This window comes from Oncorhynchus mykiss, chromosome 22 (assembly GCF_057628025.1).
Source record: "Oncorhynchus mykiss isolate SJ-2025 chromosome 22, ASM5762802v1, whole genome shotgun sequence".
NCBI classification, from domain to species: Eukaryota; Metazoa; Chordata; class Actinopteri; order Salmoniformes; family Salmonidae; genus Oncorhynchus; species Oncorhynchus mykiss.
In genome coordinates, this window is record NC_143043.1 from 48,490,200 (window position 1) to 48,507,692 (window position 17,493).

At 40.5% G+C, this 17,493-nt stretch overlaps 1 protein-coding gene across 3 annotated transcripts; it reads left to right on the plus strand.

Moving 5' to 3' along the window:
* The first annotated feature begins 3,269 nt into the window (after window positions 1-3,269).
* Window positions 3,270-15,974, plus strand: LOC110501905 (claudin-10). 3 transcript variants are annotated; one of them, XM_021579762.3, is made up of 5 exons: window positions 3,270-3,680; window positions 13,943-14,104; window positions 14,183-14,264; window positions 14,372-14,476; window positions 14,593-15,974. In XM_021579762.3, exons 1-5 carry the CDS (start codon window positions 3,467-3,469, stop codon window positions 14,747-14,749), a joined length of 720 nt encoding a protein of 239 aa, XP_021435437.1. In that variant the 5' UTR covers window positions 3,270-3,466; the 3' UTR covers window positions 14,750-15,974. The 3 variants fall into 3 exon arrangements, with proteins under 3 accessions (XP_021435437.1, XP_021435436.1, XP_090072373.1); XM_021579761.3 differs by lacking the exon at window positions 3,270-3,680 and adding an exon at window positions 5,844-6,213; XM_090216247.1 differs by lacking the exon at window positions 3,270-3,680 and adding an exon at window positions 5,902-6,224.
* The last annotated feature ends 1,519 nt before the right edge of the window (window positions 15,975-17,493 follow it).

The following is a 17,493-nucleotide window of genomic DNA, read 5'->3' on the forward strand; positions in this document are numbered from 1 at the left end:
ACATTGATCTGTTGTATTTAAGAAAACGAATCATGACTTCTAACAAGGTTCCGACTTCAGACCAATTATTTCATTAATTTGTAAGCAAACATGTTATAATGTTCAGAAAGTCAATATTATTTTGTTCAGCAACTGAACATAGGTTTTCACTGATTCAAAACATTTCTCACCAGTAAGCCAGCCACCAGCTCTTGAGAATATATTTGATCTAGAAAATACATATGAAAATCCACATTAGGACTCACTTTCACATTATAGTAGTTATAATAATTATTCTCTCACTTTAGACTATTTTTGAAAATGCTAAATATATAGCTACCCCAACTTAAAAAATAACATTAAAATAGCGTGAATATGTTCTAGTGTCACATGTAATTGCAGAGCCATTGACAGGAGATTGAGGAAAACCGGGGCCAGGAGAACCAGGATGTTAGCACCTGCTAACGGGCTAAAATACACCCAAATAGTCATGCAAAATCATTGAGTTACTCTTTATATGTAGGCCGAGTGTGAAGGTAGACAAACTGAGAATATATACTGCCCTCCAGTGGGAGCAAAGAGGAAGCAGCAGACAAAAGTTTTTACCTTGTAAAGAACACCGTGTTCAACTAACTTAACAGCTCTCATTGGTTTAATACAGACCGTCTCTGTTCCAAATGGCACCATATTCACCATTTAGTGCACTACTTTTGACCAGAGGTATTTCCTATTTAGTGCACTACTTTTGACGAGAGGTATTTCCTATTTAGTGCAATACTTTTGACCAGAGCTCTATGGGCCTTGTTCAGAAGTAAAGAAATAAAGGGAAAGGGTGCCATTTCAGGAAGCTACCGCTGAGATATAATCCTCTTGAATTATTCTGACAAACAAGACAGAACAGGAAGCTGTGTGCTCTCCCAGGGGATCAGACAGGACATGTGTGGCGGATGGTGTCTACAGTACACTGTCACCCACCTCTGGGTGGTCCACAAGTTTTCACACCCCTTGACTTTTTACACATTTTGTTACGCTACAGCTTGAATTCAAAATGGCCGACACATAGTACCCCATAATGTCATTTTATAATTTTTTACAAGTTTTGACAACCTCTTTATTATGGCAATCCTAAAAAAAAAAATCAGGAGTAATAGTCACATAATAAGTTGCATGGACTGTCTGTGTGCAATATTAGTGTTTAACATGAGTTTAATAGTGTTATAATAGTGTTTAACATCTCTGTACCCCACACATACAATTAGGTCCCTCAGTCAAGCAATGAATTTGAAACACAGATTCAACCTCGAAGAGCAGGGAAGTTTTCCAATGACTGGTAGAAAAACTATTGGTGTAAAAAACAACAACATTGAATATCCCTTGGTGAAGTTATTAATTACACTTTGGACCCTTTACACCCTGTCACTACAAAGATACCGGTAGGTGTCCTTCGTAACTTAGTTGCCGGAGAGGAAGGAAACCGCTCAGGGATTTCACCAGGCCAATGGTGACTTAAACAGTTATAGAGTTGAATGGCTGTGAGAAGAGAAAACTGAGGATGGATCAACAACATTCTAATTGACAGAGGGAAAAGAAGGAAGCCTGTACAGAATACAAATATTCCAAAACATGCATCCTGTTTGAAACAAGGCACTAAAGAACTTTATGTTCTGAATACAAAGCATTATGTTTGGGGCAAATCCAAAACAACACATAACTGAGTACCACTCTTCATAATTTCAAGCATGGTGGTGGATACATCATGTTATGGGTATGCTTGTCATCGGTAAGGACTAGGGACATCTTTAGGATAAAAATAAACAGAAAAGAGCTAAGCACAGGCAAAATCCTAGAGGTAAACCTGGTTCAGTTTGCTTTCCAACAGACACTGGGAGACAAATTCACCAAGGCCAAATATACACCGGAGTTGCTTACCAAGATAACACTGAATGTTCCTGAGTGGCCTAGTTACAATTTTGAATTAAATCAGCTTGAAACGCCATGGCAAGACTTGAACATGGCTGTGATGAACAACTAACTTGACAGAGGTTGAAGAATTAAAAAAAGAGTACTGTGCTTATATTGTACAATCCAGGTGTGTAAAGCTCTCAGAGACTTAACCAGAAAGACACACAGCTGTAATCACTGCCAAATGTAATTCTAACATGTATTGTCTCAGGAGTGTGAATACTTGTGTAAATTAGATACATGTATTTCATTTTAAATGCATTTGCAAAAATGTCTGAATACGTGTTTTCACTTTGTCATTATAGGTTATTGTGTGTAGATGGGCAAAACATATTTAATCCATTTTGAATTCAGGCTATAACACAACAAAATGTGGATTAAGTCAAGGTGTTAAGGTATGAACGCAGCTTTATTTTCCACAGGCTTGAACTTAATTAACAATTAACAGGTGGATTAGGAGTTCTCCTAACCCTGTCCCCCACTCGAACCAGCTTCCCCTCCTAGCTAGTTGTAGCCTCAATACTGTACACATAGTGACAAATAAAGTATCAATCAATCACATTTATTTATAAAGCCCTTTTTGCATGAGCCAATGTCACAAAGTGCTATACAGAAGCTCAACCTAAAAGCCCAAACTGCAAGCAATGCAGTTTTAGAAGCCCGGTGGCTAGGAAAAACTCCCTAGAAAGGCAGGAAGCTAGGAAGAAACCTAGAGAGGAACCAGGCTCTGAGGGGTGGCCAGTCATCTTCTGTCTGTGCCGGGTGGAGATTATAACAGAACATGGCCAAGATTTTCAAACGTTCACAGATGACCAGCAGGGTCAAATAAAGTACCACTGCAAACATTCTCACTGCATTCGATAGTGTTGGGCTGAAGCACTCTAGGTAAGATGAGTATAGGTTCTAGGTCAAATACCTTGAACCTATACTTAAGGTCGAGTTCAGATGTCAATACACAAAAAAGGGAGATTAGTCTTTGGGACAACTGCTGCGGTATGTGTCTACAGCTTCCCGTTTCCTGTTCCAGAACACATTTTTTGGGGGGGATCTTTGTGTCACACATGTACATTGTATAAGATTGAGTTTATAGTCCATCCAAAGTTTCTCTAAGGTAAAAAAAAAGCTATTTTTATCGTAAATTGGCCAACTCTGTAAACAGGAATAGTTGAACTAGTAACTGAACTTTGTCACATTGCTGATTGTCTTATGGCTTACTGATTAGTCCTTTATTTCTTTAATGTTAATATGACACCAGACCAAATCTGGTGAGCACAAAAGATACAAAAAAAGGAAAACCTTTTCAAATGCTGCCTGAATAACTAACTGTCAGTTGACTTCATTTACTCTTTCACTCTGTCCATCCCTCTGCTCAGTAAATGGTGCGAGACTAGATGTCCTCAGTGTAAATCATCTCTGATGAACACATGTCCCTTGTGTAATTTGCTCGCCTGGGCATTTAATTTCTTCTCATTTTTTAATCTGCTGAAAGGCTTTGAAAAAAACTTTAAATTCACCCTTTTCCAAAATGTCAGGCATCCAGATCTTGGCTTTCCTGGGCGGCCTGGTTGGGCTTGGTGCCACCTTCTGCGCCACGTTGTCCAACGAATGGAGGACCACCAGCAGAGCCTCCTCTGTCATCACGGCCACATGGGTCCTCCAGGGACTGTGGAATAACTGTGCTGGAAACGCCATTGGAGCCCTGCACTGCAGACCACACCACACTATCTTCAAACTGGAAGGTAGGGTGAGGAGGGTCCCTCCATCCACATCACACAGAGATCATGTAAGGTGACAACCAACAAGGGACCGACCTGTGGCATTATTTTATGCAGGTTGACTAAATGAAAAACATCCTGGTTCACAGAATGAAAAACATCTTGGTTCACAGAATGAAAAAGATCCTGGTTCACAGAATGAAAAACATCCTGGTTCACAGAATGAAAAAGATCCTGGTTCACAGAATGAAAAATATCCTGGTTCACGAGTATTCTTTCTTTACTGTGTTTCATGCTCCTGTCTTATTAGTATGATCATACTGTGCAAAAGTTGTTAAGTACATTAAATTGAATTGACTGACAATCATATGATACGTGCATAATATGCATTTTATTCATTAATAAACTGCGCCTACAGGTGATGCGCTCTACAAAAAGAAGAAACTAAAATGAAACAGCAACATTTTGTAACACAAAACTGCAACATTCGTATATCCAATAGTCCTTGTCCATATGTTTTAATGCCACTGATTTTGTAAATGCAAATTGTCAGATAAAAATACATTATCTTATGGAAAATATTTTGGAGGGTATCAGATCATTCCATTTGGAGCATGTTGTTCTTCGTTGACAGAAAGTATTTTGACAGTTGTTACAGTTTGTTATATTTGTTAAATATAGTTTACCACTAGTGGATTTGATCACATTGTGGAAGTTTAAATATAATCTATAAGAACAATTCATGTTCTTACATATTTATGTTCCAGGTGATTTTGCCATGGCCAATGTGTAATCCTCAGGAAAGACTGAGAGAACAGGCGGTACACGTACTGAATCACAGTGGCTCCTGTATGAGGCACGTGCCAGTGTACAGGACAACATGTAAAAATAGAGACATAGCTCTGCCAAATGCAGTGACCATTATAGGCTTGGTTGAGAAGAACTAGTAATTGTAGTTATAACATTGCTGAGATATATTATTCAGCTGCGTTCAATCTCTTCTGAGGACATTGAAAAGGGAATTGACACCATGATATCTCTCTGTTGTCCCAAAGTACAGAGACTATAAAGGATACATTCCCAGTGACACAGGCAATCATCATATGCCAAGTTTCTGGATCATTACTTTGGAAACGTTGACTTAAGAAATGTAGCGCTTTTTGATACTGCCTTTTTAAGGCTGCATTCTGTGCATGTCAAGTGCACGTTGATCTCTCAAAACTCCCTCATGTGGTGGTGTTTCAAACTGTGCACATGTACAATAGTTTACCACTAGATGGACCACTAACGTAACTGTAAAAAATTGTTAGGAAGAAAGTATTCCTTCTGTATCCCTATGTACTATAGGATCTATGACTATGTATAGCCATTTGTTTGCTTGTTTTGTTATCTAGTTCCTTCCTGTTATGTGAACTAGTTATTTCCTGTTTTGGTAACTAGTTCCTTCCTGTTATGTGAACTAGTTACTTCCTGTTATGTTAACTAGTCCTTCCTGTTTTGTTAACTAGTTCCTTCATGTTATGTTAAATAGTTCTTTCCTGTTATGTTAACTAGTTCCTTCCTGTTTTGTTAACTAGTTCCTTTCCATTGTTTGTCAAATCAGATGTGATGATACTTCATTTTTAACTACCATGTCATTGAATGACATCTCTCTCTATGTCTCTTTCTCTCTCTCTCTGAAGCATCAGTCCATGGTGCAGGTTAATGAGTGATCAGTATTATTCTACTTTTAACCTTCGGTCACATTTTCTTGTTATTTAATACTTAATAACTCCCCTATGAGCAGGTTGTTACGACAACAGAGTCGACAGTGTCTGTATCATGTCCCCCATGCTAAATGTGATGATCCCCTTTGAGATGTGCAGGCTGGTTGTGCTACGTCATCTAAGTTCTAGGCCTATAAGTCCGAAATCTTCTGAATCACGTATATTTATCCTCTTGTTATGTGAGGCATCATATATGAAGTCATCATGACACATTTTGACACATCATGACAGTGCATCCTCCACCTTTGACCTTTCTGTACAGTTAACTCCCATCAACTCTATCACAGTGAGTGATGTGTGTGAAGTGAGGGGGTGGAGGAAGCTAGATACCATTGGTCAGTCATTGACAACGAGGGCTAAACCCCTCCCTGATGAATAGGAAACATTCCAGAACATATTAACCATCAATCCCACCATGGCCATTTAACCTGAGTTACAGCTCCAGAGCCCATGCCTGAGATTGTCTTCAACAAGCTTCATTGGCCAGTGGACCGTCAGTCACATCGCTACTTTTCCGTGACCTCTGCATTACTCACCAACTTCAGTAGTAAGCGCTAGTGTACTGTACACGATGAGTGACATGGTGACAGAGATTTTGGCCTTTATTCTGACCACATCTGGCTGGGTCCTGATCTCCTCCACCATACCCACGGATTACTGGAAGGTGTCCTCTCTCGACGGCACAGTCATCACCACAGCTACCTACTGGTCCAACCTGTGGAAGGCATGTGTCACTGATTCAACAGGAGTCTCCAACTGCAAGGACTTTCCATCCATGCTGGCACTGGACGGTCTGCTCAAAGTAACTTTTTTGTCATTGTGTGTTATAGTTTCTGTTTAGCAACATTGGCCTACTGGTTTACTTGTCTAATGTCCTTCTGGCCTACTGGTCTATTGGCAGTGGTGTAAAGTACTTAAGTAAAAATACTTTAGTATTACTTAAGTTGTTTTTTGGGGTATCTGTACTTTACTATTAATATTTTTGACAACGTTTTACTTCACTACATTCCTAAAGGACATTATGTACTTTTTACTGTAATATATTTTCCATGACACCCTAAAGTACTCGTTCATTTTAATGCTAATGCTAAGCTGGACAGGAAAATGTTCTAATTCACACACTTATCAAGACAAAATCCCTGGTCATCCCTTCTGCCCCTGATCTGGCAGACTACACACAAATGCTTCATTTGTAAATCATATTTTAGAGTTGGAGTAGAGTTGGCCCCTGGCTATCCGTAAATAAAAAGAAAATAAAATGTGACAGTCTGCTTTGTTTACTGTAAGGAATTTGAAATTATTTATATTTGTATTTAAGTACATTTTAGCAAATACATTTACTTTCAATACTTAAGTATATTTAAAAGCAAATACTTTTAGACTTTTACTCAAGTAGTATTTTACTGGGTGACTCCCTTTTACTTGAGTCATTTTCTATTAAAACCTCTTGGAACTCCCTCTCCCGGATCCGGAAGAATTGTCATCAACTGACACTAATTAGCATAACGCAACGGACAAAAAATATTACTAGAAAATATTCACATTCATGAAATCACAAGTGAAATATATTGAAACACAGCTTAGACTTTTGTTAATCACCCTGTCATCTCAGATTTTGAAATTATGCTTTACAGCCAAAGCAAGACAAGCATTTGTGTAAGTTTATCGATAGCCTAGCATAGCATTATGCCTGGCTAGCAGCAGGCAGCTTGGTCACGAAGATCAGAAAAGCAATCAATTTAAATCGTTCACCCTTGATGAGCTTCACTCACGAGACTCCCAGTTAGACAGCAAATGTTAATTTTGTCCCATAAAGATTATTTTTATAGCCGAAACACCTCCGTTTGTTCTTCACGTTTGGTTGAGAAATCCACCGGAAACTGCGGTCACGACAACGCCAAAAAATATTCCAAATTAGATACATAATATCGACAGAAACATGGCAAACGTTTTTTATAATTAATCCTCAAGGTGTTTTTCAAATATCTATTCGATAATATATCAACCGGGACAGGTGGCTTCTTAGTAGGAAAGAGAGAAACAATGGCCGCATTTGTCTTTTACGCACAAAACACTCTGAGAGCCTCCAGCTGACCACTGACGCAATGTTGTCGTTCAGGCTCATTTTTCAAAATAAAATATTGAAACTATGTATTTTTACGCTAGACGCATTAGGGAAGCCATAGAAAAAGGAATCTGGTTGATATCTCATTCACTGCTCAATAGGGACGCATAGGAACGTAGAGCTTTCTAAATAAGAGTCCCTTCCTGATTGGATTTTTCTCAGGCTTTCGTCTGCAATATCAGTTCTGTTACACTCACAGACAATATTTGATACAGTTTTGGAAACTTTAGTGTTTTCTATCCTAAGGTGTCAATTATATGCATATTGTAGTATCCTGTCCTTACAAAATAGCACGTTTACTTTGGGAACGTTATTTTTCCAAAAATGAAAATAGTGCCCCCTAGATTCAAGAGGTTTTAAGGTATCTTTACTTTTACTCAAGTTTGACAATTGGGTACTTTTTTCACCACTGCCTACTGGTCTACTGGTTTATTGGTCAACTGTCCTATAGGTCTACTGGTCTATTGGCCTACTGGTCTACTGAAATATTGGTCTACTGGTCTATTGGTCTACTGGCTTACTGGCCTATTGGTCTACTGGTCTATTGGTCTACTGGCTTACTGGCCTATTTATCTCCTGGCCTACTGTCCTACAAAACTGCAGGGACAACCCTGGTCCTGGATGGCCACTTCATGTTTTTGATTGAACCAACCTGGCAGACCAGGGGTGTTGAATTTAGGCAATCCCTGAACTGATCAATTATCTCAGTTGGGTCAGGTGTGCTGCCTAGTTGGAACAAAATCCTGCAGTGCCTGTGGCACTTCAGTAACAGGGTTGCCTACCCCTGCAATACAGCTTTTAAAATGTAAGAACTCCTTATAGAAGGATTAACTGAGAACGGCAGGAAAACGATGTGCACGCTTCAATTGGGCAGAAGTCTGTGAGTTGCTGTGTTTCTGGATGGCCAGATACTGTTGCTAAGAACAATGACAAGTAACTGCCATGTTACACCTGGCAACAAGAACCAGTTTTATCTTGTTCTTGTTACCATGTGTAACGGCTTTCTTCGTCAGATGAGGAAGAGTAGTCGGACCAAAGCGCAGCTTGGTAAGTGTTCATATTTCTTTATTGAACTGAACACTGAATTAACAAAACCAACAAAGGGAAAACCCGAAACAGTCCTGCATTGTGAAAAACACAAAACAGAAATTACCTACCCACAAAACCCAGTGGGAAAAGGCTACCTAAGTATGGTTCTCAATCAGAGACAACGATAGTCAGCTGCCTCTGATTGAGAACCACACGGCCAAACCACAAAGAAATATAAAACACAGAAAATGAACATAGAATGCCGACCCTAGTCACACCCTGGCCTAACCAAAATAGAGAATGAAAGCCTCTCTATGGCCAGGGCGTAACACCATGTCTTGTTTTGAGGTGCGGTGACTGATTTCAAGTCAACACAATTATGGCTAGAATTCGCTAAGTACAACTGTAATAATGTATTTAACCCTCCTACGTGGTGGTTGTTGCATGTGCCTTGCAAATATATGCACTACATTTATGGAACATAATGCTCGTTTTGACATCTCTTGGTGCACACAGATCTCACCTCTTCCTTCTGCATCTTCTGTTTCTGGCGGCCGTAGACCTTGCTTCTGGCCCGTGTATATCGCTTCAGCTGAAGATGGTGTTGGAGGAAGGTGTTGGCGCCTTTGAATGAGGGGTGCCACCATGGCTTTCTCCAACTCTTCTAGGGATAGTCTCCTCTTGAAGAATCCCTGCTTCCAGGTGGATTCACCTCCATCCACACCACAAACGCCTTGTAGGCCGACACATCTAGGATGTTGAAGAACATCACCATGGGCCAACGTGTCGTCATTCTCTTACAAGAGTATGTGCCAGTAACCTGCAAAGCGCAACAATCAGTAAATACAATAATGAGTACGTACAAGTGATACTTCATGTCTTGCATGTAACGTGAAAAATTACATCAACGTGGTGTTTTAATTTATCACATCTAAAACGTATTTACATATTCAAATGAAGAGAACTGACTCCATATTGTTCACAAATTCAATGAGCATTTCACCAAACAACAACATGTCTTATTTTTATGGTGCAGATAAAACTAATCTGGTAATAGAACAAAAAGTACATGAGATAAAAAGTAACAATCAAGGTTGTCAACTCCCCCTTTGCTCCTGTTGTAATCCAGGACAGCGTTGGGCCTCCCGTCCTCCCTGGTACTCACAGCGGCATCCCTGTGCAGAGTTGTCATCAGGAGCACATTCGGGCAGTAGGACACAAGAGTGTGTGTATCGGTGAAGGCAAAGAGGAAAACCGATCCCTGTCCTTGGTAGTGAGTAAGGCAGGAGGCCACTCAGGCTTGTTCCTTCTGACCGTCCCCACTATGATATATTTTTTGGAGCAGCTCCTGACAAAGACCATATGAGGTGAAGAAATTGTCACGTCATGTTGTTCCCCTGGAGACCTGCAGTCGTTTCCAGGACCACCCGCTTCCCCTGGTTCCCTTCGGAAACACCGTCAGCAGGCTTCCTGGTGTAAACCTGCATATTTCAGGCGTAACGTGTCCTGGAATAACATGCTTCCCATACCTTTATTCCATATTTAGAAGGTTTGCTTGGCATGTACTGTTAGAATGTGCAGCCTCCACTAAAAGCGAACAGACGGTCATCCACTGTGATGTCTGGGCTTGGGTTATAGATGAGTGGCAAGTGCTCCACCAACTGGGCCAAACCTCGCTGATTGCTGCCAGCTTGTCTTGTTGTCAGCGGTCTGGTTTTGTATCACGGTTGTTGAAGATAACCCCTCCGGGACAACACGTGAAATGTCTGGAGTGACACAGTGGCACAAAAAAATGCCCGACCAGACTATGTATCCCATAAACTGGTGGCAGATTAGTTTCTGGATCTGTACACACATGACGTGGGGCGGCAGGGTAGCCTAGTGGTTAGAGCGTTGTAACCGGCTAGTAACCGGAAGGTTGCAAGTTCAAACCCCAGAGCTGACAAGGTACAAATCTGTCGTTCTGCCCCTGAACAGGCAGTTAACCCACTGTTCCTAGGCCGTCATTGAAAATAAGAATTTGTTCTTAACTGACTTGCCTAGTTAAATAAAGGTAAAATAAATAAAACACACCAGTCAAAATCAAGAGACCCACGTATGCTTGGACGTGTGTCTGGTCTACCTCCTTCCAGTTGTCTTTGTGAACACGTCTCCCCTCCAAGTTGGTCATGTTTATCACTATAATTTTGATTGACTCTGTCAGCACAGAGCACAGTTCGAAGCAGGATGTTATGTCATCAACCCGGGATATGGCGTATCTCGTTGCCCTGGGGACACCCTGATAACATTTTCAGCCGACAGCCGACCTCTCCTCTCAGATGGGGATGAAGACCAGGACAAATTCCCATTCTTTGACCAGAATGTAACAACAATCTCAGCAGGTTCCTCTTCCTCATCACTGGATGGTTCCACATCGGTTGTCTCTTGGTCTGGATCATATTCTGTGTTGTCTTCAACTTCTGACACTTCCTTCTCTAATGCATCTTCACTGTCAGTTTCCTGACCTCTCTCCTCCTCACCAGTGTCATGGTCAAAGATATGATGAAGAGCCTCACATACAGTATATAATTTGGTCAATGTGCTGCCACAGAATGAATTGTGAGCAAGGCCTCAAAAAAGCTTTTATATACTAGAGCTTCGAGAAAATGTCCATATATTATTGAAACAATGCTGCGATGGTTTGTGAAAATGCCAACAGGTGTGGTTCCCATGGGGTGAAAGATTCCCGTGGGGGTTGCCATGGAAGCCAAGAAGGGGAGGCAGGTGTGTGTGTGTGTGTGCTCAAACACACATGCATGTGGGAGTCTGGGAGAGGAAGTGTGTCGATCTGATGAATGGGCATGTGCCTGAACTCAATTTGATACACTAATTGTAGTCTCACCCATTATATTTCTAATGACCGGTCATTATTGACCTGGAACACCACGGGTGTACAAAAGTTAAATAAAACCCAAAATGTAAAGAAAATCATCACAATGTATTTTGTGTGTTCAGATGCCTTGTGGGGACAAAGTCATGGAACCTTATGACAATCATATTAAATTAACTACATTTTTCAGAGAGAAACCTTGTAAATTGGTCCAATTCGATCGGAACACAAGAGGAGGGTTAAGAGACAACAAGTGCTCTTTCACGGATCCCTCCGGGACTTTCGTTACACACGCCTGTCTCCCAAATCATTGATACCAGCTTGACAGAATAATGGACCATTAAGGGAGACAGCGGGAATGGTCCGTCCGACACCACTACTACTAGCCCGTCTGACGCTGACACAACTTCGGCGGGGGGTTGGTACTGTCACTGATCCCTCAGGAACTTTCATTATGCACGCTTGTCTCCCGAATCATTGAAACCAGCGTGACTCATTGTGCAAATTTACTTATGCTTTCAATAAACATTGGAGAATAAATATAGCTTACACGCTGTCAACATTCTAAGCCAACCCGATTCAGTTTTGCCTTAACCAAACAGAAAATGATTGTGATTCTAACGCCCTCATTGTGTAAATATATACTTTTTGATCCAGTAGATCAAGCAATTACATCTCAATGCATTCAGTAGGCATGGACTAGCTGTACAAACGTGTTACATGGGTTGTATTAGATTTCATAGACGTTAACAAAAGTGCAGAGTCTGCAGACTAGCAGTGTTTCATCGTCGGTCTCAGATGAGGGTCAGTGGATCCGCCACCTCACTGTAACTGCGCCACAGTTTCAATTTCTCATTACTTGGAAAGATATAGTGCTCGGAGCTTGACAGTGCTAATAGATTTGTGGGGAAGTCACAATGCAAGTGTTCTCCCAGGGACAACTCATCTACCTTCAGAGATGTCAATGTTTAGCCTAACATCATGGGAGGCTATAAATTAGATTTACTGGGAGCCTGGGGCTGATTTTCCATGGTTGGCTAGTTTTAGGGGTTAACCACCAAGCTAATATGTGCCTGTAAATCACGTCTCAAAGGCAGCTCCAATGCCAAGACTGTGAGGACCTTAGCATAACAAATGATTGTTTTCTCATACTGAACCAATTAGTTGCTTGCTCAGTTAGCCAAGCCAATTAAGGTCTTGTGATCCTGTATGGTTTGTGAGTGGAACGAGATGTGGAGGGCATTGGAGGAAATGGCTGGGGGACATTTAGCTAATGCTTAGAACCATAGACTTTGCTGACTATAGGTCTACATAAAATCAAGAAGCATTGCCTAAAAGGAAGCGCAGGTCCTGGCCATTCTGCCACCCTATGCGAGAGCAAAAATGGCCTCCTCTACTAGAATATTCCAGTAAGCAAAATTAACTTGAAAAGATGTCTAAAATACTTATTTTTCCAGACTTTGAAAATACACATTTTCCGACATTGAAATCATGTTCATTTTCGGGTTCTGAATGAAAGTTGAAAATAAATTTTATAGACATGTATGTTTGGGCCAAATCAAGGCTGGTCCAGACCGGACAAAACCTGAACTAAACACAGACGTCTGCACAAAAAAGACGGACGGTTTGGACAGGACCAAAATAAATTGTATAAAAGAAGTCAGCGTCTGTCCATGCTTACTGGAGTGTAGCCTACCATGTCGGCTCGCAATGGAATTTTAGAAATGCCCATCCATGTGGTAGGCCCATCGTTTGTAAAACAGTTTGTTGCATTGGCTTTATTAGTCCTAATTCCTGTGCTATTGAAGCTCTGAATATCAGCTACCCAACTTAATCAGGAGGAGTTATCCTGAACCCATTTGCAATGCGTTTACACAGTTGGAAATGCAGAAGTATTGTAGCCTGATTATCCATTCCGTATTGTCCATTTTACTTTGACCTGTCCTGTTATTAGGATATGTTTGTTTTAACATGTGAGCACATGTTTTATTTGATTGGGCACCATTTAGATCAGGCTATTTTGATCGGAGAAACTTGCACGATGTAAAACGTTTCTGTCTCATTACAATGTCATACAGCCTGTAGGCTACAGAAAAGGCCAAATACTATTTCTACCATATGCTATATCTGCTACAGTACATGATTTATGTTAGATAATTTTTTGGGATGGAATGTTGGTGGAGCGCTGTCTCTTCAACAGCACCCTGGAGAGGGGTTCTGCCTTCAACAAGGAGGGCACTGCTTATCACAGGGCGGAATCAGCGCTCACTTAAAAAGCTCATATGCCACTGGTTGAGAGAGAAATTGTAATTGTTTGGGGCATAATTATGTGAGGTTTAATGTGTTGTTGCAGGTGCTTCTTGGTCAGTTTAGATCAGAAAATGCAGCCCTCTTCAATCTGCCGCCATAGGCGGATGCCTAGCTGCCTAATGAGCGGGCCGGCCCTGTCTAAAGGTGTGTAACATATATCTCACATGGTATGTGCTCTTTCTTCCAGGTTATATTCAGGCCTGCAGGGGTCTGATGATCGCTGCTGTCTGCCTGGGCTTCTTTGGTGCCGTCTTTGCCCTGGTCGGAATGAAGTGCACCAAGATTGGGGGATCAGACCAAAGCAAAGCCAGAACGGCTTGCTTCGCCGGGGTCAATTTCATACTCAGCGGTAACTTGACATGTCACAGCCGTTGATGTACAATAATGGTGTAGTATGCAGAACTGAACATTATTTTCCTCTCTGCAGGTCTCTGCTCGTTGTCCGCATGCTCCCTGTATGCACACAGAATAACATCTGAGTTTTTTGACCCCATGTTTGTTGCTCAGAAGTGAGTAACCCATTTGACGTATAGGACCAGACATACATTGGAGTGACTCACATGATCCTGGATGTGAAGTAATGTTGCTGTTCATTAACCAGTCTCCTGTTTTCCAGGTATGAACTGGGAGTTGCCTTGTTCATTGGTTGGGCAGGATCTATCCTGTGTGTTCTGGGAGGGGGGATATTCTGCTTCTCCGTAGTAGATAGTTCCACTAGAAGGTGAGTCACATATCAATGATGATGTGCATACATGTAATTGACATTTGGTAAATTACATTATCAGTTTACTTCACTAAGTTTCTCTCCCTTTGTCTTTCACTCTTTCTCTCTCACAGCTCCAGTCGCACAGGCTATGCCTATGGAGGACCTGCCTCCACCTCCCATGTCTCTTCCCACCCTAGAGGGCATGCACAGCCCATGAGCCAGCGGCCTCCACCCAAATACAGCAGCTCCTCCAGAGCACAGCACTTTGATAAGAATGCCTATGTGTAAGGGATGATAGGGAAAATGCAGATCTTGAACAGAGGAAGACTCATCGCCACTCCAGTTAAAAGGGGAGAAAGAATATGCTACGTGACTGGCTGGCCCATTGTGTCACAAATCACGATTGCCCAGAGAGAAATCACTGGATATTGGAGTGGATCCTGCTGTCCACCTATTTATAAAGGAATTCATTTCCATTCAGAGTTGAATGGTAATCATAGCCTTTTGTTAGTTCACAAGAGATAGAGCTGATATTTTTCGTCTGACATTCTCGTGACAGAAGTTAAAGGAGCAATCTGCAGTTGCTCCATCCATTTTTTGACTTATAAATGAATGGTACGTCTTGAAGAAAATAACTTCTGAGTGCCTCATGTGCTTCGCTCAGCTGTCGTTAACCCCATCAGAACCCAGCCTCGAAACATGGTAAAAAAACTATATTGTTGTTATCATTAAAGATCAGTCATCCATAGCTCTGTCTGTGAATTTGGGAGTGGTTACATTTCTCCAGCCCTTAGATTTTTTTTATGCAAGAAATTTAATATATTATTAATTTGAAAAATACAATATGTGAGAGCATTAAAATAGAGCATCAACATGAAGCCCTTTGTACACACTTGAATAGATTTTGTTTTTTGACATTAAAGTGTATATGAGTTGCTATTTCTCTTGAACGTCTCTTTAATTTTAAGACACTCATTAAAATGCTGTTAATCAATAATGACAAAACATTTAAACGATTTCTGGACACGTCATGTTTTTGATCTACCATAACCTTTAACTACAGTACAGTATGTGCAGTACAGTATGTACAGTACAAGTATGTGTAAAACTGCTATCAATTTACAGTAACTCATATATTTTGGTAACACATTATTAAATTAAATCAACGGGTGACTATTTCAGAGAATCATTTAGTTTTTTATTTAGCCTATAACAAAATCATGTGGTTTTTTTGCTTGTTTGAATGACTCCTCTCCCCGTAAAAATAAAAGGTAACAATAATAATAATCATTATAATCATTATTATTATGTGGTCCTTATTATGTGGTCATTGTGTGTTTGATCCCCATGTATTCACCATTATTCGATTTGGATATGAGTGTCTGCTAAATTACAAAAATTTAAAATTATGTCACTCATACAATTTAGTAAATTTCTTACACTAAATATAGACATTCTATAATAATAGTTGTTTTGGAATGTTATATAATTAAATAAACTGATTAAACAGGCACGACTCAAAGCTGTCAGTGTTGTTGGAGCCATGCTCATTACAGTTTACAGTAAACAGATTCCACCTTGGTTTCAACACAGAGCCCATATCGACACTCTTCTCTATACACATCATGTCATCCAGTCCAGAGACACCTGATATCACAACAAGCATAGACATCCTGCAGCAGTGTCCTGAGCTCCTATAGGAGCAGTGTGATGGGTTAGCACACTAGTGGTGCGTGGGTGATCTTTTTGTTCACCCGCGCCCGCCTGCAATTATTAATAAATGCCCAGATATACATGTATATAAAAGGCCCGCACCCGACCCTATACCGCAAACATAGAAAATGTGCTTCAGGCTACAGTCAGAGATGGCCAAATGATTTTTTGAAGAGGGTTCAGGGTTTTTAGTTTTTTGCCTAATTTAGATGTTTCTGCTGAGAATTTCCTACATTTTGGTAGTCTATTTGTTTGTCAACTTGTCTGTAATTAGATACATGCAGCTTCTCTTCAGTCATTATATGTTGCCCTAGAGGACTAAATAAACCCTTGCTCGGCAGAATAATTTAATGAATCGATAGAATGAAATAAATGATTCAATCTATATGACATCGGTAAAGTTCCTTGTCATCTCTGCTTCTTTCGCAGAGCAAAGACTTTTGGGGACCAGGGAATTTGTACTTATTTTTTAACACTTCTTCAAGCTAGGGTCTATTTTTCTTCACTTCCTGTCTGACTGACATGCCCAAAGTAAACTGCCTGTTACTCAGGCCCAGAAGCCAGGATATGCATATAATTGGTACAGTTGGATAGAAAACACTTTTAACATAATGTATGAGACTATAACACAATTGATATGGTAGGAGAAAATCCAAAGAAAAACTAACCGGAATTGTTTTTTTTTGAGAGCCCATGCTCTTTCAATGGAAAGCTATGGGTCCTATGCAATTCCAGCTCCAGATTGCAATTCCTATGGCTTCCATTAGATGTCAACAGTCTATGTTCAAGGTTTCAGGCTTGTTTCTTCCCAAATGAGGAAGGATTTTGAGTTTTGGTACTGGGAGTCAGAGTTGGAAAACAACTACCCATAACCCATAGTGGGAAAACAGGCTGCCTATGTATGGTTCTCAATCAGAGACAACGATCGACAGCTGCCTCTGATTGGGAACCATACCAGGCCAAACACAGAAATACAAAACCTAGAATACACAACATAGAATGCCCACCCCAATTCACACCCTGACCAAACTAAAACAGAGACATAAAAAAGGAACTAAGGTCAGGACGTGACACGAAGAGGACGCCCACTTGCTAATTTTACTTTTCTATTGAACATACTTCTTTCTGTATAAAATATTATAGTTTAATTACACGTTAGAGTACCTGAGGATTAAATAGAAACGTATTTGGACTTGTTTTAACAAAGTTTAGCGGTAGCTTTTCGGATTCCTTTCTCTGCAATTTGAACGAGTGGATTATCAAATCGATGGCACCAACAAAACTGACTTTTTGGGATATAAAGAAGGATTTTATCTAAC